The sequence below is a fragment of the Cottoperca gobio genome, chromosome 5 (assembly GCF_900634415.1).
Source record: "Cottoperca gobio chromosome 5, fCotGob3.1, whole genome shotgun sequence".
NCBI classification, from domain to species: Eukaryota; Metazoa; Chordata; class Actinopteri; order Perciformes; family Bovichtidae; genus Cottoperca; species Cottoperca gobio.
In genome coordinates this window covers 24,427,859-24,454,615 of record NC_041359.1, presented here as the reverse complement: position 1 = coordinate 24,454,615, position 26,757 = coordinate 24,427,859, and the positions used below count along the sequence as shown (strand labels likewise).

General features: G+C 43.1%; 1 protein-coding gene across 1 annotated transcript in view; it reads right to left on the bottom strand.

Annotated features, from left to right (window-relative positions):
* Positions 1-1,047: 1,047 nt before the first annotated feature.
* Positions 1,048-26,757, bottom strand: part of ephb2b (eph receptor B2b) — a 131,100-nt gene continuing 105,390 nt past the window's right edge. Inside the window, 13 exon segments of the mRNA XM_029430725.1 lie at positions 1,048-4,739; positions 5,643-5,798; positions 6,685-6,878; positions 8,695-8,844; positions 9,175-9,390; positions 13,272-13,519; positions 13,658-13,780; positions 15,403-15,468; positions 17,807-17,959; positions 22,822-22,882; positions 22,884-22,926; positions 23,830-23,985; positions 24,873-25,066. Of these exon segments, the coding sequence (XP_029286585.1) occupies positions 4,631-4,739; positions 5,643-5,798; positions 6,685-6,878; positions 8,695-8,844; positions 9,175-9,390; positions 13,272-13,519; positions 13,658-13,780; positions 15,403-15,468; positions 17,807-17,959; positions 22,822-22,882; positions 22,884-22,926; positions 23,830-23,985; positions 24,873-25,066 (1,869 nt within the window). The 3' untranslated portion in view covers positions 1,048-4,630.

The following is a 26,757-nucleotide window of genomic DNA, read 5'->3' as shown; positions in this document are numbered from 1 at the left end:
TATGACCAGCGCAGCACTAGAGGGCGCTTCGGTGCTGCGTCCGTTAAACAGGAGCCATTTTCTGTCCGCCCCTAACAGGAGGCAGACCCCTCTCTCTGGCCACGCTGGAGTTGGGCGCCGTTCAAACGCAGCCCAGTGGGTACAACCTGGCACAGCTCGTGTTTATGCACACTCTCGTGTAACAGTAACACTGAGACTTAACAGTTTTTCCTCCGTCCTTCAAAAAATTGGCACATGGTGAGGGCAGGACTGAGTGTTTTTTTTTTTTACTTTGCTTCACAGATGTAAAAAGGAGAGAGAATGTTTTGCTGAAAGTTGCAGTGGGCAAACGTTGTGTGAAACCATCACGGGCGTCACGACCACACCGCCTCTACTTCCATTACCAGAGGGAAACTGTAAAACTAGAGGAGCTGGAGTCTGCATGTGTGGAAGGCAGATTTCTTTTGGTGCTGTAAAACTACATCGGAGAATTCTAATCGTACAAATTGAGTAGAAAACAACAGCTGGGGGGGGGGGGAAATTAGCAAGTGAATTCAACATAAAGGGCACAAATACCTTTCTGTATATACAAATCTTGAATTGACATACAGTGGATTTAAATGTCCCAGTGATCTAGTTCTGTACTGTGGAAGCCATTTACAGCAATGGACAATCATTTCACTTGAATGAAATATTAACTCTAATTTCAGGGGAGCGATAAAATAATAATCACCTAGTATCACTAGTAACATTTCTAAATATGCCCTCCATAAAAACCTGCACCAGATGAATTAGTAACTTGGTTTCTATACATTTTTCAATAGTCTAGAACAGGGGTGTGAAACATGCGGCCCGCAGGCCAAACAAGGCCCGCCAGAGGGTCCAATGATGACTTTGAAAATGAGTTGTTCTGATCATAAAGTAAAAGTCTTTGTAGCTACACTGTGATGTGTAAGTTGTAACACACATGTGTAAATGATAAACTAACTTTCAGGTTGTTCATAATGTTTAGTGAAGAGATAACATGTGAACATTTTCAGAATGTACTTTGTTTGCACTAAAACGAAGGGAAACATGTGGAGTTGTTGTTATTTAAAGGTTATTATGCTGTGATGTTACTGGACCGGCCCACTTGAGATCAGATTGTGCTGCATGTGGCCCCTGAACTAAAGGGAGTTTGACCCCCCTGCTCTAGAATTTGGACGCACTTTTTTTCACAGCTTGTGCTTTTGGTGTAAAGAAAGCAGCGAGTCTGCTGTTAAAAGTTAGAACCACTTGAAACACTTGACATAAGTGCGTGAAGTGCCCCCCCCCCCCCCCTCCCCCTGCTATCATTGCTCAGCTCGAACTGCAACAATACGTCTCTTTTTTTGCAATCAAAATCATAAGATACATAAATACTTAATGCAGCGCTTTCAAACGCTCCACATTCAAATCAAAAGGCTTTCTTAAAAGATCCTCCAGATAAAAATGCAAAAGGACAAACTAACCCTTCAGAAGGACTTCAACAAAAAGAATCCTACTGAAAGTCAACTTCAGCAATATTTAATGTCTGGTAATAAGCATGCCTGCCCATCCTGTTTAAGGTAGTTCCTTGAAACAAAGTTCAAGGATAATTGCTTGATTAATAACTCAAAGTCTTGGCAGCGTCCACGGACAAGCGTCTGAATGAGCTTTAATGGGGTCGGAGCAGGAAACTCTCCAGCCTTGTGTATACTTTAGATTCATTTCTTAGACAACATTAAGCGTTTTTCCTGACGGTGGAATATTTGTCATACCATGAGAAGACGTGCAGCCTCACAAGACAAAACTGATGAGCTGTTAAGTATAGAGAGATGGAAAAAGGAAGACAGTCGAAAGATCAGTTATAAAGCAAACTGCACGTTGGCATCAGTGGCATTTAGGTCACAGCAGCACGTCTCACTCGCCTCTCAGCTATGACTAACAGCTCGTGATTGTCCTCCTCCCAGTTTCATATGTTACAAAAGCTTCCAGGGAAACATCTCTTCTGATGTGTCGCACTGCAGATGAAAATAACCACGGAGAGGATTATGGAGCAGAAAGAGAATACAAAATCTTCCGGAGAGCCGGGGATAATGAAGAGTAAGACGACAGGGGTGCGGTAACTGAGGTCTCTCACTTTCTCTCAGGGCTTTGGTGCTAAAGCTGTCTGCGACGCCACAAAAACTCAGGTTAAGTCTGAGGATTTGGTTCGAGCGAACATGGAAGCATTGTCCTGTCTCCTTCTTTTTTTCTTCCCCTTCTTCACATACTCAGTGGCATGCAGCATCAGGACGGGACAAGACACAACTGCCCCACTGATGAGTGTCAGTTCGCCTGCTGCAGTTGATGCTTATAAAGTTGCAGAGACGAAACCAGACAACTGCTGAAAGCCGACTGTGAGGAGATCAGTGGGAGCGGCAGACAGGTGGCCGACAGGCATGTATGTGATCAAGGGGAGAGAGGGAGAATCAGTGCCTGGACCGAGCGGCTGTGATCGGGGTGCGGCCGCCCCGCTGTGACCGGACACATCTGACCGATAGCTCACAGCTGGACGTCCATGTCTGGCTGTCAGGTCTCGGCGCAGAGCGCAGTAAGATCTCTGCACTGCTGATATCGTTTACTGGCTTGTGTACATAAAACCCCGCCTGCTTCAGCGTCTCCAGGGAAGCATTGCTACGAACTCCATCTTTCCCCCCCGCATAACACAGGTTACCGATGACAAAGCAAGAGACAGCAATGCTCACAGGAGGCCATACGATAAATGCATATACTGTCTATAAAATCAAATCAATACCATTCACAGGGAAATGCTGCTGTTTATCTACATGTTCTTTTGCACCAACATGATTCATGTGTTATAATAAATGTCTAAGCATTGATGGAAGATCCAGAGTGGAGTCAAACAATAGACTCAGTGCAGAAAAAAAAAAGTAATAACAATTCAATAATATCCATACAGAAATTGCAAAAATATAACACGTTGCATTTTTTGTTTTTTAATTCAACAAACGCCTGATTGTAAAATCTATTCATGATTATGTATGTGTGTAAAATAACCGTGTGTGGTATCAAAACTTTAATACTTTAAACATAAACATTTCTTTTCAAAAGGAAAACTGGAAGAAGAAGAAGAAGAAGAAGAAACACTGAATATAATGCAGCCACATTATAATCTGTAAAGTGGGTCAAATCCAAGCTCTTACCAAACAGAGTTTTTAGTAATTGCAGCAAATCAAAGCACTGTGAAATTAACCACTCACTCAGCATGCTATCAAACACGAGCCCGACGCTTCGGGAGCCACTGCTTCCTCGCGCACGTGGTATGTGTGTGTGTGTGCGACGTGCGCACGTATGCACAGACGGGGATGAAGGAGGATGCTATAACGGGACTAACTGTATGTATGTGGACTCTGATGTAAACAGTAGAACCTGTTTCATTTTGTGTGAATCTGTGTAGGACGTTGGTTTGCTGTTTTGTTTTCTCCACAAGGTTTTTTTTTTTTCTTCACAAAATAAAGAAAGAACAGGATGGTGACAACAACTTAAATCCTCTCTTCCATCACTTCTTCTGCTCCTGAACTGATTAGTTGCAACTGTTTCTGAGTCATCGCGTTATGGCAGGTCAAGTGCATCTGATATGTACAGTACAGGATCATCGTACGGGGTGCAAAGAGGGAAGAGTTATATTTGGCAGGCTGTGAATACTTCACTGTGAAAGAAAGAAAAACAAACTTGTCATTTTGTCTATAGCGAGAGGAAGCATGGTGAGACGGAATTCTTCATCACAAAATTTCACACAATATAGAAAATGACTTGCAATGAGAAAAGAAAGGTTTTTTCTTTTTCTTTTTCTTGAGTGTGAATCGTCTGAATGAATGAATATGTTTTTGACATCAGTCCATGCCAAATGTTGTCCATTTGATGGTTTTTAAAACATATTTTCTCTCCTGGGGAAACAGTTGGGAGAGCACGTCGGTTTGCCTTTCTGAAGGCCACAGACAACTCTGTGATTCCTCATGATGTCCAAAATTAAAAAAGATGCAAAGACATTATCCGCACCTTGTGGAGGATGTCCTCGTCTCCTCGTCTCCTCGTCTCCTCGGCTCTTCCTTGTTTTTTTTTTGTTGTTTTTTTGCCCTTTTAAAGGGTAGCTTTCCTACTCAGTCCGTCTAGTGTACAAGCTTATATCATCTATAAATTTAGATAAACTCCTTGCCTTTTCTCCGTTTTTTTTCTTTTTTTCCTTTAAAAAATTCTTTACAAAATTATCAGAACAAACAAAGCAAAAAGAAAAAGTTTAATAACATCAAATGAGAATCGGTGGAAGATTGAAAAATGTGTTGCTGGTCACGTCTAACCTCCCATGTTTCTGGCTCCAAAGAAGGGTTGGCTGTGGGCCCTCTGGTGCCTCATCACTTGCACTTTTGTTTCCACAACTCTCCACGGCTGATCCCATGATGGAGAGAGAGTCAGGGTGAGGGGATAAGAGGAGGAGAGAGGGAGGTGGAGAGGGGAACAGGGGATGAATGGTAGTCTGGTGGGAAGGCCAGACACACTGTAACGCGAAAAAACATCCACTCCATCCCCCACACCCAGAGCCCTGCACCCCAACCGCTTTTTCTTCCCCCCTCTGCTCCGCTCGGGAGGGTCAAACCTCCACTGACTGGATCTGGTTCATCTGTGCCCGCATCATCTGGACGCTGTTGAGAATCTTCTTTTGATGGCCTGCTAACGTCACACCAACCCTCAGGATGTCCCTGTGAGGAGAGACAGATGTCAGGATTATGTTACCGCGGACTATAAACAGTCATGCAGAATCTACTTAATGCACAGTATCTACTGTGCGTCCATCAACATCGTCATATAACAACATAACATACGGACGCATCGCATTAAGGCCAGCAGAGAACACCTGGGAAAAACACATGTATGAAAACCGAGATGACGCTAAAGAAAGAGGCATGAAGCAGCTGCGTGGTCATCCGTCTTTGAGGCTAGAAAGCTTATATAATCATAGAAAAATGTTTGGATGCCAGTTTACTTTTCTACTGACTCATGCGGTGAACCCCACCCATCTCATACCATCTCAATGACTCAAGTCTGTTGCAGAAACAATATTCATATCCATGAGACAATGAAATGCCTCTCTCCTTATTGGGAATCTTAACAGGAATCACGTTTTTTGGATTACACATTACCATCTGTTCAGTTCAAAGAGTTGAAGCTCAACATGTCCGTGGGTAAATCTCAGGCTCGTGATGCCGTTATCTACAGACAGGAAAGGATTTCTATCTGTTTCTCTACAGGTGGCCTTCGTAATATGATTATATCTTGTGTGTGAGGAGGATTTACCTCCAAATATTTTGGCTTACTAACTCCATATTATGATGTTTCCTCTCAATCCTTAAACGGAGGTCTCAGAGAGGCCTGCTAAACACATGGCAGAGAATAAAGGGCGTCGTTGTGGCTCTAAGCTATTGTACCCACTGTTCGGCCTTGCAACTGCAGAATTACGATCTGCTAATTACATGCAGTGCAGCTAGCGTCTTTTCTAACTGGTTCAGGTTGTTAGGGATATACGAGAATCGGTAAAGCAGCCTCATGCCATCGTCCTCCTTATGCTGATCAGACCCAGAACGGCAGGAATCATCAGCACTTACTCCATAGTCATCTGGGACACCACATCAAATGTAGAGAAGTCAGCGCTGGCGAAGTTGTCTTTGTACTGGCCCATCTTAATGGCATCCAGCCACTCGTCCACAGTGCTGAAGCTGGAGAAGTCGGGGATGCTGCGGTCCAGGAGGGGGAGATGCACACTGAGGGGGGACACAAGCGGGAGCCATTAGGGATAATCATAATACAAAATGGCAGCTCTAAAGTCATAGAAAGCCCAGACCACCTGCATATGATTCCAACTTGAATTATTACATTACATGTTCAAAAGGCTAGACAGAACTTAGAGAATCCCAATGGCCTGATCCATGAACCGATATTTTCCAAACGGATTCCTCATAAAGCGTATTTTCCAAATGAAGTGATAGGCTTCGAGGAGCCAATATATCCCCTCAGTGTCTGTGGAAAATCTGGCGCTGGGTCCTGCACGCCACCACAAATGAAAGTATAGACAGGGATAATGGAAATCAGTAAACCCTCGCTCTCAAAGGAAACTAACACCCGGAGCAGAAATGCTACAAAATGTTTTGTTTTAAAAAAATTGACCGACTGCTTCAATTCAGGATTTGCCTGAAGCGTTCGAAAAGGGAGGATTTGATCTATCAAACCGAAAGGCTTTAATTTACATAACCGCTCGGCGCCAGGAGAAACAAGAGCCACTGTGTTCGGGAGGAAAAAAAAGTCAACTGTGCCACGGATGGCACTTCAGCAGGAGCATGGATTTCCTGTTTGGAAGTGGAAAGCCTTTACATTTAGAGAAGATCAGATGCATTATATTGTTCAAGATGTTATCCACATCAGTATGAGATGATGCTAAAACCAGAGGCCCGTCTTTCGGGATGCCCTATGAGAATAGATAAAACACACACGCAGATCCCGCACAAAGAGCGAGGACAGAGCAGAGGGGAAAGAGAAGAGCGTAACACTCGTCTGCACCAAATGTTATGACTACGAGTTCTACTGACACGCAATGTGAACACAAGTAAATCACTTCAAACACATGTGATCAACAGCCTTCCTGCCGCTCACCCTGAAGACAACGGGGTCATGGCCTTTAGCGTGTTGGGATTGCGGATCATCTTGTCGAGGTTGTTGACAATCTGACTGAACTTGGGCCGGTTGTTGCGGTCCTTTTGCCAGCAGTCCAACATCAGCTGGTGCAGCGCGCTGGGACAGTCCATCGGTGGGGGCAGCCGGTAGTCCTGCTCTATGGCATTGATGACCTGCAGGGGGAGACAGAGATCTTTAGGGGGGTTGCTATCAGGCTCTCCAAAGAGGAGATAGATTGATGGAGAGGAGAGAGTGGAGGAAGTACTCGTATTCTTTACTGAAGTAAAAGTAACATTACAACAGAACTTAAAATACTCATTAAGTAAACGTACCAAAGCATTTTGTATCCAAATGTACTTAAAGTATCAAAAGCAAAAGTACTCGTAATGCCAAGAAATATCCCATGTGAAAGATATATTATTAATATTACATTAGTAGATTGTTAATCGTGCTGTATCAATGAGGTGGAGCTGGTTTTATACAATTTAAGTTGCTCCAAAAAGGGTCACAAGGTAAACCGAAGGGGTCATGAGATGATAGGAAAGAAGATATAAAACAAAGTACTTTATTGTTTTATTAAGACTTTTCTCCGAGCTTTGCTTTTTTGTGAAATATTATATTATATAGTGTTTTTATAAGCTTATAATCTTAACCTGAAAAATAACTAGTAACTGTAGCTGTCAGATGACAAGCAGCAAAGGTGTCATGTTACCGTAGTGGAGTGGAAGTATTAAGTAGCATCACATGAAATTACTAAAGTAAAGAAGTACCTCAAACTACGTATGTACATACTGTACTTGAATAAAAGTTACTTCCCGGCACTGATGCCGTACGCTCCCATTGATCCTCTCTCGTTGTATAGAAGTCACACGTATATAATAAACATGTCTAATAAGAAGTAAATGTTAGCGCTGAAGCTCTTCTAGAACAAGAGCATCTGTGGAAACAACTGCTGTAGTCATTACTGTGTGTTACTGCCCAAGAGTTCAATTATAGTTATCGCTTAAACACATATAAATGTATACATTTATATATTTGTGCACAAATCACCACATTAGTTCTCCATGTGAAGAGTTGTTAAACAGCAGTTAGGTCATTAAGAACATAAACCTTATTCCACCAACTTCACATTTCTGCCAGCAGTGATCTCATCTCTGGCCTTTACAAAGTATTTAGTGCTCTCTCTCTCTCTCTCTCTCTCTCTCTCTCTCTCTCTCTCTCTCTCTCTCTCTCTCTCTCGCTCTCTCTCTCTCTCTCTCTCTCTCTCTCTCTCTCTCTCTCTCTCTCTCTCTCTCGCTCTCTCTCTCTGCAGAGCCACATTAAACATTTGTCTGGCTTGGGCCGGTGATGTTGCCGGTCAAGGGACACACGGAGGTGGTGCACGGTTAACGGATTGAAATAACCCGGAGGACACTTGTGATGAGGACGCACGCTCCCCTGCTCATTACCAGAGTCATTAAAGGAGCTCCATTCAGGCTCAGATTAATCTCATTCATGAGACCTCCAAACGAGAACCCCGATGGAGCAGAAAACACTATCTGGAGCCGCTAATAAGATAACCGCTGAGGTCCTCGGTCCCTCTTAGCACATTTGTGTTCTCACTTTCAATTTGAAACTATTTTCATTATCTCTCTCCCCATAATTTGCTCTCTCCTTCGCTTCCCAGAGGCAGATAGGAAATGGAGGCTCCAGTCAAGAGCAAAAATTGTCCATTGAGCAGTGCCTTGCATTTCAAATGATCTGATTATGTCTCTGTGGTGGGTGTGTGGGAATGTTCATATAAAACCCCTGAGTAAAAGCTGCTGTTTAGCTGTGGGAAAGCAGATACAATGACACAATGTATCTCTGAGGAGTCTGGGGCTGTAATGAAACTCAGGAAGGAGATAATGAAAGTGTGTGGTGACTTGTGAGGCCTTGTTTTAAGAAATGTTTCAGGGGACATTTGACTACAGAATCAACAGCAAGTGTGTAGGAAAGGTAAATACATACATCTTGATTGGTCATGTCCCAGTAAGGCCTCTCGCCGTAGGACATGACTTCCCACATGACGATCCCGTAGCTCCACACGTCACTAGCAGAGGTGAACTTCCTGTACTGGATGGCTTCGGGGGCAGTCCATCGGATAGGAATCTTCCCTCCCTGCAAATACAAAGAGCACAACCTCAGCGAGGGAAGAAGAGACCGAAACCCGACCGCCACAGTGTCCTGGCTCCGGAGAGAGACACCGTTCACGGCAACAATGCTGACGGTAATCCAAACTGGGAGGTGGATATAACAAAACCCCTGGGAGTGTGGTACATGAAATACTGGAGGAGGAGGAAGGGAAGAACAGGTGAAGGGGAGATGTTTGTACGGGTAGAAAGAGCAGTGCGGGGGTGCACTGTAGTGTCGGTCAGAACCGGGTTAAATGAAACCAAATGGCGGCACTGGATGAATGACATACTCAACCAGGGATGAACAGATTCTTACCAGAGCGCTCGTGTAGGTGGGGTCTGAATTTTCATCCTCCAGGAAGCGTGAGAGACCAAAGTCCGACACCTTGCACACAAGGTTGCTGTTGACCAGGATGTTTCGGGCAGCGAGGTCACGGTGCACATAGTTCATGTCCGCCAGGTATTTCATGCCTGAGGCGATGCCACGTAGCATACCAACGAGCTGGATCACAGTAAACTGCCCGTCGTTTTGCTGTAAAACAGATATGTTGTGTTACAATACGTCATGGAGGAGGTGCTACAAGATATTCTGGGTCGGCTGACAATATGTGCATCAATTCAATATTCTAACTTCAGTCACACAAACATAGAGGACTTAGTTTGTTGCATTAGTGTTGGGCCTGAAGGGCTGAGAGCAACACACACGGGGATTGACAAATGTTTGTACAAACAAAGGATTATGCCATTAGAATGGGAACAAAACTCTTCACACAGTGGCATTAAGATAAAACATATGGTAAACACTTTTCTTTTTTGTTTCCTTAAATATAATTAGATGACTTTAATAACTCATCTATGTACCCCTTATTAAGATAAATGGTGCCAAATGATTCCCACTTCACTCCTTATAGTGAAATTATGATCTTTTCATTTTGACATGTCTACTTGTAACCCAACCCATATGTGGCTAACGTAGAAAAGTTACTTTGTAGTATTAGTTTCTGTGAAGAGGCCCTGCAGGACACTAACAGCCAGGTTTGGGTTGGGCTCAACTGGCCCTGGCAGGGCTAAGCTGGGTCTGGCTGGCTGTCTACAGCTGTTCCCCTCCACAGTTTGGTGAGGGCTTTACCCCATGCATGGGGAGCGTCTGGAGCGGTGGTGCAGCTGTGCGTCCAACTGTGCACACCTGCACTCTCCCCACCACCCACCACGACGCCCGGAAAACAGAGGATTCCAGAGAATGGAGCATGGGAGTTCGGGGCCGGGTGTGGTGCAGACAGAAAGGCCAAAAGAGGGAATTGGAAGGGCAGGCGAGCAGTGCCCCGAGCAAAGCCATATTAACGGTCTGCATGACCGCTCCACTAGCCTATTTCTCCTACAAACACTGCAGCTCATTAGTCGAGCGGATGCTTCTCCTCACGTCAAGCAGCTCTTCTTCGTGCACCACAGCAATTAAGAAGTATGCATTATTCATGAAACCTTTCTCACAAATACACATTGCAACCGAGTGTAATCTGTGTGCTGTGTTTGCACATACTTTAATTGGAAGGATACCTCCAAAGTCTTTTGGGTCAAGTTAAGTGAAAGAAATAACCAGGAATTTGTAGAACTATGTGAATGAAGGTCCAGCATGATTTATTTCAATAAAAATAACGTTTTATAGCAAAGACAAACTTGTACTGTCTTAACTTTTGCGGCTAATAGAATAATAATAATAATAAACACCAGTCCAGCTCTGATTGATCTCTAATCTTTCTCTCTCTACCCTTCAGGTCTTTCTGCAGGAGGCAGCAGGGGAGACAATCCTTCAGCAGGCAGCTCAGTATAGACTTCATTGACCATTTTAAACAAGTGCCCACCAGTCACCTCAGAGGAGACAAAACCGTGTTCAGAGGCTTTGACACTGTCAGCAATCGTTGTCATAAACTGTCACCGTGAGGTGATGCAGAGGTTCCCTGTTGTTTTGAATACAATGTGCTGTCAAATATGTTTAGCAAACATCTACATATACACAAACACCCTTCACCGGGAGATCAAATTCCAAAAAGAGCTGATGCTTTGTGTCTCCGAGGTCGGAGGCAGAATGCAAATAAAGGCTCAGTCTGAACAGTGTGCTGACAGGAGCTTGCTTGTCTTCTTCCTGAGAATGGTTTTGATGTAGGCTTGCAGCAGAGGGCTTAAACTGACTGTCAGGGTGGGTGTTAAACTGGAGGAAATTGTTTTAAAGAGGTAGAGACTGATTTCAGGCAATTTTATATTGCTGTTCAATTCTTTAATTACAGTAATGCAATTTAATGGTTCTTATTAATTGCCTGCTTAATTTAGTTTATATACTTCACATCTGCATCCACAAAACAACAACCTTCTATGGTACAATGCTATTGTACTGTAGTCATTAACACTGCATAACATGCTGTGTTACTTCAGGAAGGGCTTAAGTTCATTTATAATGAACCCTAACCCTAACCCTAACCCTAACCCTAACCCTAACCCTTCTCACTGATCTTACACTGGCAGACTCACATTAAATAGAGTTCCCATTACATCATTTGAAGTTAAACTAAAAATAAACCTTTTCTTTGGCAGAGATCATACATGCCCAATTTCTATCAATCAGAGGGCTATATTCTCCTCTTTCCAAAAAGGCTAGGAGAGCAGTCTGCGAGGATGAAAGCATCATTTTAATTTTTTTATTTCACTCGCACCCAAGACAGGTGGTGAAAGGCCGCGCGACATCTCATCTCATAGCCAGCTTCATTTTTAAATATCTGACATCTCATTTTAAGTCTTGCAAAAATATTTGAATTATTTATGCTGGTTGTAAATGGAGGAGCATGGCCGGTTTTTCTGTAATATCTTTCTCTGGTTAGATTATGAAAATGAAAAATACCAGGAGCTTGTGCGCTCTGCATAATACTTGTCAGGGAGTCGGTGAAAAAATAAGTATGTGATTCTCACGCATCCATATACAGTGCTGCGTACTCAGTGAGGGGTAATCGTGAAGCGTTATTGCATAGAGCCGAGAGTACCTCTGAGGAGCTCGTGATTGACAGTATTCTGATAATAATGTTTACAGGTATTTGAAGTTGGATTACTGTGCATGAGTGTATAAACCATGTCAAATTACTGGACACATGAGTGTGTACACACAAGAGTGTTTGTCTGTGCAATAAGAATATGAATCCTTGTTTGTCAGCTGTCTGAATAACTAAAGGTAAGTACTCCTCAGGCTGAAGGATTCATCTTTTCTTGTATCAGAGTGCAAGTCTCAAGTATAACTTGAAATAATTAATAATTAACAATCTGTAGCTTGAACAGAAAACTATGAATTTCACTGACTATAATGGGAATTAACTTTCTGTAAGTGACTGTGAGTTTACTCAGCTGTAATGCGAAACCAAACATATTGATTGTTGTCTGGTGAATAATATGCTCTTTGCATGGTGAAGGTGATTGTCTTTCATCATTTTCTGACAGTGAGTGTAGCAGACATTGACACTGACAGACGAAGTTGTCAAAAAAACTCTTTTTTTTAAAGCATATCACAATAAAAGCTCTGAATTGACCTCTATGATTCAGAACAGTGAAGCAGCTCATCCTGTCAGTATGTGAAGGCCCTAGGGAAAGTCTAAAATAAAACATACTGGACATAACATAACAGACATGATCCGACCAGATATGCGACTTTTATCAGTAAATAAAATGCCCCTTTTAAATGAAATTGATTAATTATGGATGTCAAACACACCACTAGTGAAATATCTTAATGAATGTAATGTTTTCCTACAGGACACTGGACAAGTGTACTTAGAAGTTGTCGCGTCTGACTGACTTGTGAGGACAAGTAACTTCATTCATTTACAGCAGGGGTGTCAAACATGCGGCCCGGGGGCCAAAACCAGCCCGCCAGAGGGTCCAATCCGGCCCGCGGGATGACTTTGCAAAGTGTGAAAATAATTAGTTTTGATCATAAAGTAAAATACTGTTCCAGATACCTGTGACAAAATGTGTTGTGCCTTTGTAGATGATCTGTAAGTTGTAATGCACATGTGTAAATGATAAGCTGAGGCACTAAACGAAGGGAAATATTTGGAGTTGTCGTTATTTATAGGTTATTATGCTGTGATTTTACTGGTTCGGCCCACTTGAGATCAAATTGTGCTGCATGTGGCCTCTACTATACTATAATGAGTTTGACACCCCTGATCTACAGTATCAGAGTCTATTGAACCAAATAACTTGGGAGTATATTCCTGGCATAATCATATCTTTTTCAACACTATGCAGACACCAGCCTGTCATTTCATTTGTAGAAATGAATCGCAAATTAAATCGCAATATTGTTTAAAAAAATGAAAGAAAGAAAGAAAGGTTGAAAGCTAGGTGAGAGACAGAAATCTTAAATGTGTTTACTCTGAGGAAGGAGTCCAGAGAGCCATTCTCCATGAACTCAGTGATGATCATGACAGGACTGCTTTTGGTGACCACGCCCTCCAGGTGAATGATGTTAGGATGGTCAAACTGGCCCATGATGCTGGCCTCGCTGAGGAAGTCCCGCCTTTGCTTTTCAGTGTAGCCAGACTTCAGAGTTTTTATGGCAACAAACATCTCCCTTTTACCTGGGAGTTTCAGGTTACCGCTGCACACCTCTCCAAACTCTCCTGTGAAGAGGTAACATGGAAAAAGAAAGCAACGGTTCTATTAAACTCAGTAAGAGTAGCCGTAAGAAGTCTTTGTGCATCCATTTGTACTTCACAGTGTTGTATTCCATTCACGTTTCAGTTAGATCTTTCCATTACCTGCACCAATGACCTGTTCAATCTTCACGCAGGATATATCAATCTCCTTGGCAAACTCCCTCACAGCCTCGTTGGGGTCCTCATATGTGAACGGATCAATATATATCTTCATTCCTGGAGTCACTTGAAAAAAGGAAAGAGTCTCTATAATATTTGGTTTTGGTGCTACACTCCTACGGCCTTGACGGTCAAACGCATTCATTCACATTAACAATTAATTCAAATTGCGTTTCACACATTGCATTTTTCTTTGTTGACATTCAGGTGATGAAGGTTAAAAGATGGAGGTGGTGGTGTGATTACAAATGATGGTTATGACTAATGCCTCATGGCTACCGTGTACAGCTTTTCCGCCAGCAAGGACATGGCACCGCCAGAATTCTTTAGCCGTGATTAAAGCAGGTTAATATATATATCATCTCCTGTGAGTCATAGTGCCATTAACACTCAGGAGAGAAACCTGGGCCTTATATCAGCATCTCTCAGCTCCACTCCAAGAAATTAAATTGGCTCTCCTAAGCCCTGATGCCAGGTAAATTGGTTTAAGGTGGCCTTTAAGTGTGCAGGGACTTAAGTGTCCTGAGTTTTTAATCCGATTATTCGGCTCTCACCTCACCTCAGGCCTAAGGCTATTTGAATGGGTTCTGAACTCATACATGGGCTGGTGCAGAGCTGGAAGGGCATGCACCACCGCCAAAGAAGCTGGCACACTTGGCTGAAGAAACGAGGTGGGCAGAGAAGAACAGATGGAGAGGATCTGACCAGGCAAAACCCCCCTTTAATAAAACCCTACAATCTCTTCCAAAGCTTTAAGCACTGTTCAACGGACCACCCTCCTTTAATGGCAAAGACCACCAGAACAGGGCAGAAGCCGGAATTGTGACTGCTGAGAGGACAGGATGCACACGGGACACATGGCTTCTGTTAATAGCTGTGAAATACCAGAGTGTCTTACTGGCACACTTTTCACTGTATCACAGACTGGACTTCTTCACACAGTGTGATCGGATTATATTAGGAAAGCGATTGCCTTTACAGTGGAATTAACATAAAGAGGATGAAGCAGGGTGGAAATTACACAATCAAATAAACAAATTAAGATGGGGTCATGAACTTGAGATGGTAAAATATCTGCGTTTTTTCCAATCATGCAGGAGGAGGATGGATTAGCTGTAATATCTTAGGCGGAGCCATGGTGAAATTACTTCTTCTCCCAGAATTATTGTCAGTTAAGCTCTCTGCTACTGTACTGTATGAAGACACGGGGGAAAAAGAGAAATCCCATTCATTCACCAAGTCTTTAGAATTTTTTCAACAATGGCAAATGACTCATGTGGCATTAGCATGCTAATGGCGTCAACGTGAGTGAAGACTGACCTATTTCCAACACAATGGATTAGTTAACTATGAAATGTGATGATGCCCAGAACACACACTTGAACATTGTTTTATGATGTGGTTAAATCCAGGCTCTGAGAGAGCAGAGTCACACAACAGGCAGATTACTCGCAAGTGTGGGGGGTGGGGGGGCATATGAAGTATTGCTGTGACTGGGCCGTAGCCAAGGACACAAGCATCCAAGGTGGTAGCCATGGAGACAGATGTGTGAGGCAGCGGAGGGCTGAATGACAGCCATGGAGATGGACTGTGTGAGATGGTAGTCATGGAGACAGGTGTGTGTGTGTGTGGTGATGAGGGAGGTACCAGCGGTAATCGGCGGCAGATATGAGTGGTGGTTTACTCACTGTGGCCGCTGGTGTAGTGCTGCAGTTTGTCCGTGTATTCTGAATCACCCCCTTTCAAAGCCACGCCTCCTGGGGGAAAGACAAAGAACTCTAGCTCCGGTTAAAAAAGAGAGAGCGGGGGGGGGGGCGGCAGGAACACATATCAAATCAAACAGCCCCAGGTGTACCTGCACTAAAGATACACCGACTAAGATCACAGGGAGAGCCAGGAAAAGCATTCATTTGTTTTGCTACAGTGGATATGGCAGCCCAGCCACATTACACAAACCTGTCTTTGTTTTCCAGTCTTGCACTCGTTGGGCACCTTGTTGAATTGTTTCAAAATGTTGTCACCCAGACGTGTCACCCATTGGTCTCTGTCTATCACAAGGTAGCCACGCCTTATTGAGCAGCAATTGAGGCCATAAACCCATCAGGAAAATGTTTACTGAGGTACTCATGTAAGAGGTAGGAAAGACTTCTTTACAAACTGGACTTATTTTTGCAACCAGTGGAGTGGCATTGGCTATTATATTGGCTAGATGGTAGGGATGCACTGATCCGAACTGAAACAAATCAGTATTGAGGCAGATCTTGACTTTATTAAGCAGATCGGTACTGACCAGGCGTGAGCGATCACATTGAAAAGCCTTCAGCTTCTTTGTCAATGACCATTTTGAAAATGCTGTTCTTCTTCCCACCCACTCAGTTTTTGTGCCACAGCCTTGTTCACTCCATCCTCCTTATGATAGGAACCGTAGTTTATTCAACACTAGCTTCCACACACTGCAGTATGTTCTACAACTTCAACAACAAAGACATACAATGTACTTAAAGTATAAAAGCAAAAGTACTCGTAATGCCAAGAAATATCCCATGTGAAAGATATATTATTAATATTACATTAGTAGATGTTTAATCGTGCTGTATCAATGGGTGGAGCTGGTTTTTATACATTTAAGTTGCTCCAAAAAGGGTCACAAGGTTAACCGAAGGGGTATGAGATGATAGGAAAGAAGATATAAAACAAAGTACTTTATTGTTTTATTAAGACTTTTCTCCGAGCTTTGCTTTTTTGTGAAATATTATATTATATAGTGTTTTTATAAGCTTTAATCTTAACCTGAAAAATAACTAGTAACTGTAGCGTCAGATGACAAGCAAAAGGTGTCATGTTACCGTAGTGGAGTGGAAGTATTAAGTAGCATCAATGAAATACTAAAGTAAAGAAGTACCTCAAACTAGTTGTACATACTGTACTTGAATAAAAGTTACTTCCGGCACTGATGCCGTACGCTCCCATTGACCTCTCTCGTTGAAGAAGTCACACGTATATAATAACAGTTCTAATAAGAAGTAAATGTTAGCGCTGAAGCTCTTCTAGAACAAAGAGCATCTGTGGAAAACAACTGCGTAGTCATTACTGTGGTTTACTGCCCAGAGTTCAATTATAGTTATCGCTTAAACACATATAAATGTATACATTAATTTATATTTGTGCACAAATCACCACATTAGTTCCCTGTGAAGAGTTGTTAAACAGCAGTTAGGTCATAAGAACATAAACCTTATCCACCAACTCACATTTCGCCGCAGTGATCTCATCTCTGGCCTTACAAAGTATTTAGTGCTCTCTCTCTCTCTCTCTCTCTCTCTCTCTCCTCTCTCCTCTCTCTCTCTCTCTTCACTCGCTCTCCTCTGCTCTCTCTCTCTCTCTCTCTCTATCTCTCTCTCTCTCCTCTCGCTCTCTCTCTCTGTCAGAGCCACATTTAAACATTTGTCTGCTTGGGCCGGTGATGTTGCCGGTCAAGGGACACACGGAGGTGGTGCACGGTTAACGGATTGAAATAACCCGGAGGACACTTGTGATGAGGACGCACGCTCCCCTGCTCATTACCAGAGTCATTAAAGGAGCTCATTCAGGCTCAGATTAATCTCATTCATGAGACCTCCAAACGAGACCCCGATGGAGCAGAAACACTATCTGGAGCCGCTATAAATAAACCGCTGAGGTCCTCGGTCCCTCTTAGCACATTTGTGTTCTCACTTTCAATTTGAAACTATTTTCATTATCTCTCTCCCCATAATTTGCTCTCTCCTTCGCTTCAGAGGCAGATGGAAATGGAGGCTCCAGTCAAGAGCAAAAATTGTCCATTGAGCAGTGCCTTGCATTTCAAATGATCTGATTATGTCTCTGTGGTGGGTGTGTGGGAATGTTCATATAAAACCCTGAGTAAAAGCTGCTGTTTTAGTGTGGGAAAGCAGATACAATGACACAATGTATCTCTGAGGAGTCTGGGGCTGTAATGAAACTCAGGAAGGAGATAATGAAAGTGGTGGTGACTTGTGAGGCCTTGTTTTAAGAAATGTTTCAGGGGACATTTGACTACAGAATCAACAGCAAGTGTGTAGGAAAGGTAAATACATAAATCTTGATTGGTCATGTCCCAGTAAGGCCTCTCGCCGTAGGACATGACTTCCCACATGACGATCCCGTAGCTCCACACGTCACTAGCAGAGGTGAACTTCTGTACTGGATGGCTTCGGGGGCAGTCCATCGGATAGGAATCTTCCCTCCCTGCAATACAAAGAGCACAACTCAGCGAGGGAAGAAGAGACCGAAACCCGACCGCCACAGTGTCCTGGCTCCGGAGAGAGACACCGTTCACGGCAACAATGCGGACGGTAATCAAAAATGGGAGGTGGATATAACAAAACCCCTGGGAGTGTGGTACATGAAATAATGGAGGAGGAGGAAGGAGAAACAGGTGAAGGGGAGATGTGTACGGGTAGAAGAGCAGTGCGGGGTGCAGTGAGTGTCGGTCAGAACCGGGTTAAATGAAACCAAATGGCGGGCACTGGATGAATGACATACTCAACCAGGGATGAACCGATTCTACCAGAGCGCTCGTGTAGGTGGGGTCTGATTTTCATCCTCCAGGAAGCGTGAGAGACCAAAGTCCGACACCTTGCACACAAGGTTGCTGTTGACCAGGATGTTTGGGCAGCGAGGTCACGGTGCACATAGTTCATGTCCGCCAGGTATTTCATGCCTGAGGCGATGCCACGTAGCATACCAACGAGCTGGATCACAGTAAACTGCCGTCGTTTTGCTGTAAAACAGATATGTTGTGTTACAATACGTCATGGAGGAGGTGCTACAAGATATTCTGGGTCGGCTGACAATATGTGCATCAATTCAAATTCTAACTTCAGTCACACAAACATAGAGACTTAGTTTGTTGCATTAGTGTTGGCCTGAAGGGCTGAGAGCAACACACACGGGGATTGACAAATGTTTGTAAAACAAAGGATTATGCCATTAGAATGGGAACAAAACTCTTTCACACAGTGGCATAAGATAAAACATATGGTAAACACTTTTCTTTTTGTTTCCTTAAATATAATTAGATGACTTTAATAACTCATCTATGTACCCCTTATTAAGAAAATGGTGCCAAATGATTCCCACTTCAATCCTTATAGTGAAATTATGATCTTTTCATTTTGACTGTACTACTGTAACCCAACCCATATGTGGCTAACTAGAAAAGTTACTTGTAGTATTAGTTTCTGTGAAGAGGCCCTGCAGGACACTAACAGCCAGGTTTGGGTTGGGCCCAACTGGCCCTGGCAGGGCTAAGCTGGGTCTGGGCTGGCTGTCTACAGCTGTTCCCCTCCACAGTTTGGTGAGGGCTTTACCCATGCATGGGGAGCGTCTGGAGCGGTGGTGCAGCTGTGCGTCCAACTGTGCACAACCTGCACTTCCCACCACCCACCAAGCGCCCGGAAAACAGAGGATTCCAGAGAATGGAGCAGGGAGTTCGGGGCGGGTGTGGTGCAGACAGAAAGGCCAAAAGAGGGAATTGGAAGGGCAGGCGAGCAGTGCCCGAGCAAAGCCTATTAACGGTCTGCATGACCGCTCCACTGCCTATTTCTCCTACAAACACTGCAGTCATTAGTCGAGCGGATGCTTCTCCTCAGTCAAGCAGCTCTTCTCGTGCACACAGCAATTAAGAAGTATGCATTATTCATGAAACCTTTCTCACAAATACACATTGCAACCGAGTGTATATGTGTGCTGCTGTTTGCAAATACTTTATTGGAAGGATACCTCCAAAGTCTTTTGGGTCAAGTTAAGTGAAAGAAATAACCAGGAATTTGTAGAACTATGTGAATGAAGGTCCAGCATGATTTATTCATAAAAAAATAACGTTTTATAGCAAAGACAAACTTGTACTGTCTTACTTTTGCGGCTAATAGAATAATAATAATAATAAACAACAGTCCAGCTCTGATGATCTCTAATCTTTCTCTCTCTACCCTTCAGGTCTTTCTGCAGGAGGCAGCAGGGGAGACAATCCTTCAGCAGCAGCTCAGTATAGACTTCATTGACCATTTAAAACAAGTGCCCCCAGTCACCTCAGAGGAGACAAAACCGTGTTAGAGGCTTTGACACTGTCAGCAATCGTTGTCATAAACTGTCACCGTGAGGTGATGCAGAGGTTCCCTGTGTGTTGATACAATGTGCTGTCAATATGTTTAGCAAACATCTACATATACACAAACACCCTTCACCGGGAGATCAAATTCCAAAAAGAGCTGATGCTTTGTGTCTCGAGGTCGGAGGCAGAATGCAATAAAGGCTCAGTCTGAACAGTGTGCTGACAGGAGCTTGCTTTTCTTCTTCCTGAGAATGTTTTTGATGTAGCTGCAGCAGAGGGCTTAAACTGACTGTCAGGGTGGGTGTTAAACTGGAGGAAATTGTTTTTAAGAGGGTAGAGACTGGATTTCAGGCAATTTTATATTGCTGTTCAATTCTTAATTACAGTAATGCAATTTAATGGTTCTTATTAATTGCCTGCTTAATTTAGTTTATATACTTCACATCTGCATCACAAAACAACAACCTTCTATGGTACAATGCTATTGTACTGTAGTAATTAACACTGCATAACATGCTGGTACTTCAGGAAGGGCTTAAGTTCATTTATAATGAACCCTAACCCTAACCCTAACCCTAACCCTAACCCTAACCCTTCTCACTGATCTTACACTGGCAGACTCACATTAAATAGAGTTCCCATTACATCATTTGAAGTTAAACTAAAAATAAACCTTTTCTTTGGCAGAGATCATACATGCCCAATTTCTATCAATCAGAGGGCTATATTCTCCTCTTTCAAAAAGGCTAGGAGAGCAGTCTGCGAGGATGAAAGCATCATTTTATTTTTTTATTTCCTCGCACCCAAGAAAGGTGGTGAAAGGCCGCGCGACATCTCATCTCATAGCCGCTTCATTTTAAATATCTGACATCTCATTTTAAGTCTTGCAAAAATATTTGAATTATTTATGCTGGTTGTAAATGGAGGAGCATGGCCGGTTTTCTGTAATATCTTTCTTCTTGGTTAGATTATGAAAATGAAAAATACCAGGAGCTTGTGCGCTTGCATATACTTGTCAGGGAGTCGTGTGAATGAAAAATAAGTATGTGATTCTCACGCATCCATATACAGTGCTGCGTACTCAGTGAGGGGTAATCGTGAAGGTTATTGCATAGAGCCGAGAGTACTTGAGGAGCTCTGATTGACAGTATTCTGATAATAATGTTTACAGGTTTTGAGTTGGATTACGTGCATGAGTGTATAACCATGTCAAATTACTGGACACATGAGTGTGTACACACAAGAGTGTTTGTCTGTGCAATAGAATATGAATCCTTGTTTGTCAGCTGTCTGAATAACTAAAGGTAAGTACTCCTCAGGCTGAAGGATTCATCTTTTCTGTATCAGAGTGCAAGTCTCAAGTATAACTTGAAATAATTAATAATTAACATCTGGAGCTTGAACAGAAAACTATGAATTTCACTGACTATAATGGGAATTAACTTTCTGTAAGTGAATGTGAGATTTACTCAGCTGTAATGCGAAACCAAACATATTGATTGTTGTTTGGTGAATATATGCTTCTTGCATGGTGAGGTGATTGTCTTTCATCATTTTTGACAGTGAGTGTAGCAGACATTGACACTGACAGACGAAGTTGTCAAAAAAACTCTTTTTTAAAGCATACACAATAAAAGCTCTGAATTGACCTCTATGATTCAGAACAGTGAAGCAGCTCATCCTGTCAGTATGTTGAAGGCCCTAGGGAAAGTCTAAATAAAACATACTGGACATAACATAACAGACATGATCCGACCAGATATGCGACTTTTATCAGTAAATAAAATGCCCCTTTTAAATGAAATTGATTAATTATGGATGTCAACACACCACTAGTGAAATATCTTAATGAATGTAATGTTTTCCTACAGGACAATGGACCAAGTGTACTTAGAAGTTGTCGCGTCTGACTGAATTGTGAGGACAAAGTAACTTCATTCATTTACAGCAGGGGTGTCAAACATGCGGCCCGGGCCAAACCAGCCCGCCAGAGGGTCCAAGCCGGCCCGCGGGATGAATTTGAAAGTGTGAAAATAATTAGTTTTGATATAAAGTAAAATACGTTCCAGATACTGTGACAAAATGGTTGTGCCTTTGTAGATGATCTGGAGTTGTAATGCACATGTGTAAATGATAAGCTGGGCACTAAAACGAAGGGAAATATTTGGAGTTGTCGTTATTTATAGGGTATTATGCTGTGATTTTACTGGTTCGGCCCACTTGAGATCAAATTGTGCTGCATGTGGCCTCTACTATACTATAATGAGTTGACACCCTGATTACAGTATCAGAGTCTATTGAACAAATAAATTGGGAGATTATTCCTGGCATAATCATATCTTTTTCAACACATGCAGACAACAGCCTGTCATTCTCTTTGTAGAAATGAATCGCAAATTAAATCGCAATATTGTTTAAAAAATGAAAGAAAGAAGAAAAGGTTGAAAGCTAGGTGAGAGACAGAAATCTTAAAATGTGTTTACTCTGAGGAAGGAGTCCAGAGAGCCATTCTCCATGAACTCAGTGATGATCATGACAGGAATGCTTTTGGTGACCACGCCTCCAGGTGAATGATGTTAGGATGGTCAAACTGGCCCATGATGCTGGCCTCGCTGAGAGGAAGTCCGCTTTGCTTTTCAGTGTAGCCAGAATTCAGAGTTTTTATGGCAACAAACATCTCCCTTTTACCTGGGAGTTTCAGTTACCGCTGCAACCTCTCCCAACTCTCTGTGAAGAGGTAACATGGAAAAAAGAAAGCACGGTTTATTTAAACTCAGTAAGAGTAGCCGTAAGAAGTCTTGTGCATCCATTTGTACTTCACAGTGTTGTATTCCATTCAAGTTTCAGTTAGATCTTTCCATTACCTGCACCAATGGCTGTTCAATCTCACGCAGGATATATCAATCTCCTTGGCAAATCCCCCATCCCCCACACCCAGAGCCCTGCACCCCAACCGCTTTTCTTCCCCCCTCTGCTCCGCTCGGGAGGGTCAAACCTCCACTGACTGGATCTGGTTCATCTGTTGCCCGCATCATCTGGACGCTGTTGAGAATCTTCTATTTGATGGCCTGCTAACGTCACACCAACCCTCAGGATGTCCCTGTGAGGAGAGACAGATGTCAGGATTATGTTACCGCGGACTATAAACAGTCATGCAGAATCTACTTAATGCACAGTATCTACTGTGCGTCCATCAACATCGTCCATATAACAACATAACATACGGACGCAATCGCATTAAGGCCAGCAGAGAACACCTGGGAAAAACACATGTATGAAAACCGAGATGACGCTAAAGAAAGAGGCATGAAGCAGCTGCGTGGTCATCCTTCTTTGAGGCTAGAAAGCTTATATAATCATAGAAAAATGTTTGGATGCCAGTTTACTTTCTACCTGACTCATGCGGTGAACCCCACCCATCTCATACCATCTCAATGACTCAAGTCTGTTGCAGAAACAATATTCATATCCATGAGGACATGAAATGCCTCTCTCCTTATTGGGAATCTTAAAGGAATCACGTTTTTTGGATTACACATTACCATCTGTTCAGTTCAAAGAGTTGAAGCTCAACATGTCCGTGGGTAAATCTCAGGCTCGTGATGCCGTTATCTACAGACAGGAAAGGATTTCTATCTGTTTCTCTACAGGTGGCCTTCGTAATTGATTATATCTTGTGTGTGAGGAGGATTACCTCCAAATATTTTGGCTTACTAACTCATATTATGATGTTCCTCTCAATCCTTAAACGGAGGTCTCAGAGAGGCCTGCTAAACACATGGCAGAGCATAAGGGCGTCGTTGTGGCTCTAGCTATTGTACCCACTGTCGCCTTGCATACTGCAGAATTAAGATCTGCTAATTACATGCAGTGCAGCTAGCGTCTTTTCTAACTGTGTGTTTCAGGTTGTTAGGGATTATCCGAGAATCGGTAAAGCAGCCTCATGCCATCGTCCTCCTTATGCTGATCAGACCCAGAACGGCAGGAATCATCAGCACCTTACTCCATAGTCATCTGGGACACCACATCAAATGTAGAGAAGTCAGCGCTGGCGAAGTTGTCTTTGTACTGGCCCATCTTAATGGCATCCAGCCACTCGTCCACAGTGCTGAAGCTGGAGAAGTCGGGGATGCTGCGGTCCAGGAGGGGGAGATGCACACTGAGGGGGGACACAAGCGGGAGCCATTAGGGATAATCATAATACAAAATGGCAGCTCTAAAGTCATAGAAAGCCCAGACCACCTGCATATGATTCCAACTTGAATTATACATTACATGTTCAAAAGGCTAGACAGAACTTAGAGAATCCCAATGGCCTGATCCATGAACCGATATTTTCCAAACGGATTCCTCATAAAGCGTATTTTCCAAATGAAGTGATAGGCTTCGAGGAGCCAATATATCCCCTCAGTGTCTGTGGAAAATCTGGCGCTGGGTCCTGCACGCCACCACAAATGAAAGTATAGACAGGGATAATGGAAATCAGTAAACCCTCGCTCTCAAAGGAAACTAACACCCGGAGCAGAAATGCTACAAAATGTTTTGTTTTAAAAAAATTGACCGACTGCTTCAATTCAGGATTTGCCTGAAGCGTTCGAAAAGGGAGGATTTGATCTATCAAACCGAAAGGCTTTAATTTACATAACCGCTCGGCGCCAGGAGAAACAAGAGCCACTGTGTTCGGGAGGAAAAAAAAGTCAACTGTGCCACGGATGGCACTTCAGCAGGAGCATGGATTTCCTGTTTGGAAGTGGAAAGCCTTTACATTTAGAGAAGATCAGATGCATTATATTGTTCAAGATGTTATCCCACATCAGTATGAGATGATGCTAAAACCAGAGGCCCGTCTTTCGGGATGCCCTATGAGAATAGATAAAACACACACGCAGATCCCGCACAAAGAGCGAGGACAGAGCAGAGGGGAAAGAGAAGAGCGTAACACTCGTCTGCACCAAATGTTATGACTACGAGTTCTACTGACAACGCAATGTGAACACAAGTAAATCACTTCAAACACATGTGATCAACAGCCTTCCTGCCGCTCACCCTGAAGACAACGGGGTCATGGCCTTTAGCGTGTTGGGATTGCGGATCATCTTGTCGAGGTTGTTGACAATCTGACTGAACTTGGGCCGGTTGTTGCGGTCCTTTTGCCAGCAGTCCAACATCAGCTGGTGCAGCGCGCTGGGACAGTCCATCGGTGGGGGCAGCCGGTAGTCCTGCTCTATGGCATTGATGACCTGCAGGGGGAGAACAGAGATCTTTAGGGGGGTTGCTATCAGGCTCTCCAAAGAGGAGATAGATTGATGGAGAGGAGAGAGTGGAGGAAGTACTCGTATTCTTTACTGAAGTAAAAGTAACATTACAACAGAACTTAAAATACTCATTAAGTAAACGTACCAAAGCATTTTGTATCCAAATGTACTTAAAGTATCAAAAGCAAAAGTACTCGTAATGCCAAGAAATATCCCATGTGAAAGATATATTATTAATATTACATTAGTAGATTGTTAATCGTGCTGTATCAATGAGGTGGAGCTGGTTTTATACATTTAAGTTGCTCCAAAAAGGGTCACAAGGTAAACCGAAGGGGTCATGAGATGATAGGAAAGAAGATATAAAACAAAGTACTTTATTGTTTTATTAAGACTTTTCTCCGAGCTTTGCTTTTTGTGAAATATTATATTATATAGTGTTTTTATAAGCTTATAATCTTAACCTGAAAAATAACTAGTAACTGTAGCTGTCAGATGACAAGCAGCAAAGGTGTCATGTTACCGTAGTGGAGTGGAAGTATTAAGTAGCATCACATGAAATTACTAAAGTAAAGAAGTACCCTCAAACTACGTATGTACATACTGTACTTGAATAAAAGTTACTTCCCGGCACTGATGCCGTACGCTCCCATTGATCCTCTCTCGTTGTATAGAAGTCACACGTATATAATAAACATGTCTAATAAGAATAAATGTTAGCCGCTGAAGCTCTTCTAGAACAAGAGCATCTGTGGAAACAACTGCTGTAGTCATTACTGTGTGTTACTGCCCAGAGTCAATTATAGTTATCCTTAAAACACATATAATGTATACATTTATATATTTGTGCACAAATCACCACATTAGTTCTCAATGTGAAGAGTTGTTAAACAGCAGTAGGGTTCATTAAGAAACAGTAAACCTTAATTCCACCAACTTCACATTTTCTGCCAGCAGTGATCCTCATCTCTGTCCTTACACCTTTACAAGATCATTTAGTGCTCCGCTCCTCTTCCTCTCTCTCTCTCTCTCTCTCTCTCTCTCTCTCGCTCTCTCTCGCTCTCTCGCTCGTCTCTCTCTCTCTCTCCTCTCTCTCTCTCTCTCCTCTCTCTCCTCTCTCTCTCTCTCCTCTCTCTCTCTCTCTCTCTCTCTCTCTCTCTCTCTCTCTCTCTCTCTCTCTCTCTCTCTCTCTCTCTCTCTCCTCTCTCGCTCTCTCTCTCTGCAGAGCCACATTAAACATTTGTCTGGCTTGGGCCGGTGATGTTGCCGGTCAAGGGACACACGGAGGTGGTGCACGGTTAACGGATTGAAATAACCCGGAGGACACTTGTGATGAGGACGCACGCTCCCCTGCTCATTACCAGAGTCATTAAAGGAGCTCCATTCAGGCTCAGATTAATCTCATTCATGAGACCTCCAAACGAGAACCCCGATGGAGCAGAAACACTATCTGGAGCCGCTAATAAGATAACCGCTGAGGTCCTCGGTCCCTCTTAGCACATTTGTGTTCTCACTTTCAATTTGAAACTATTTTCATTATCTCTCTCCCCATAATTTGCTCTCTCCTTCGCTTCCCAGAGGCAGATAGGAAATGGAGGCTCCAGTCAAGAGCAAAAATTGTCCATTGAGCAGTGCCTTGCATTTCAAATGATCTGATTATGTCTCTGTGGTGGGTG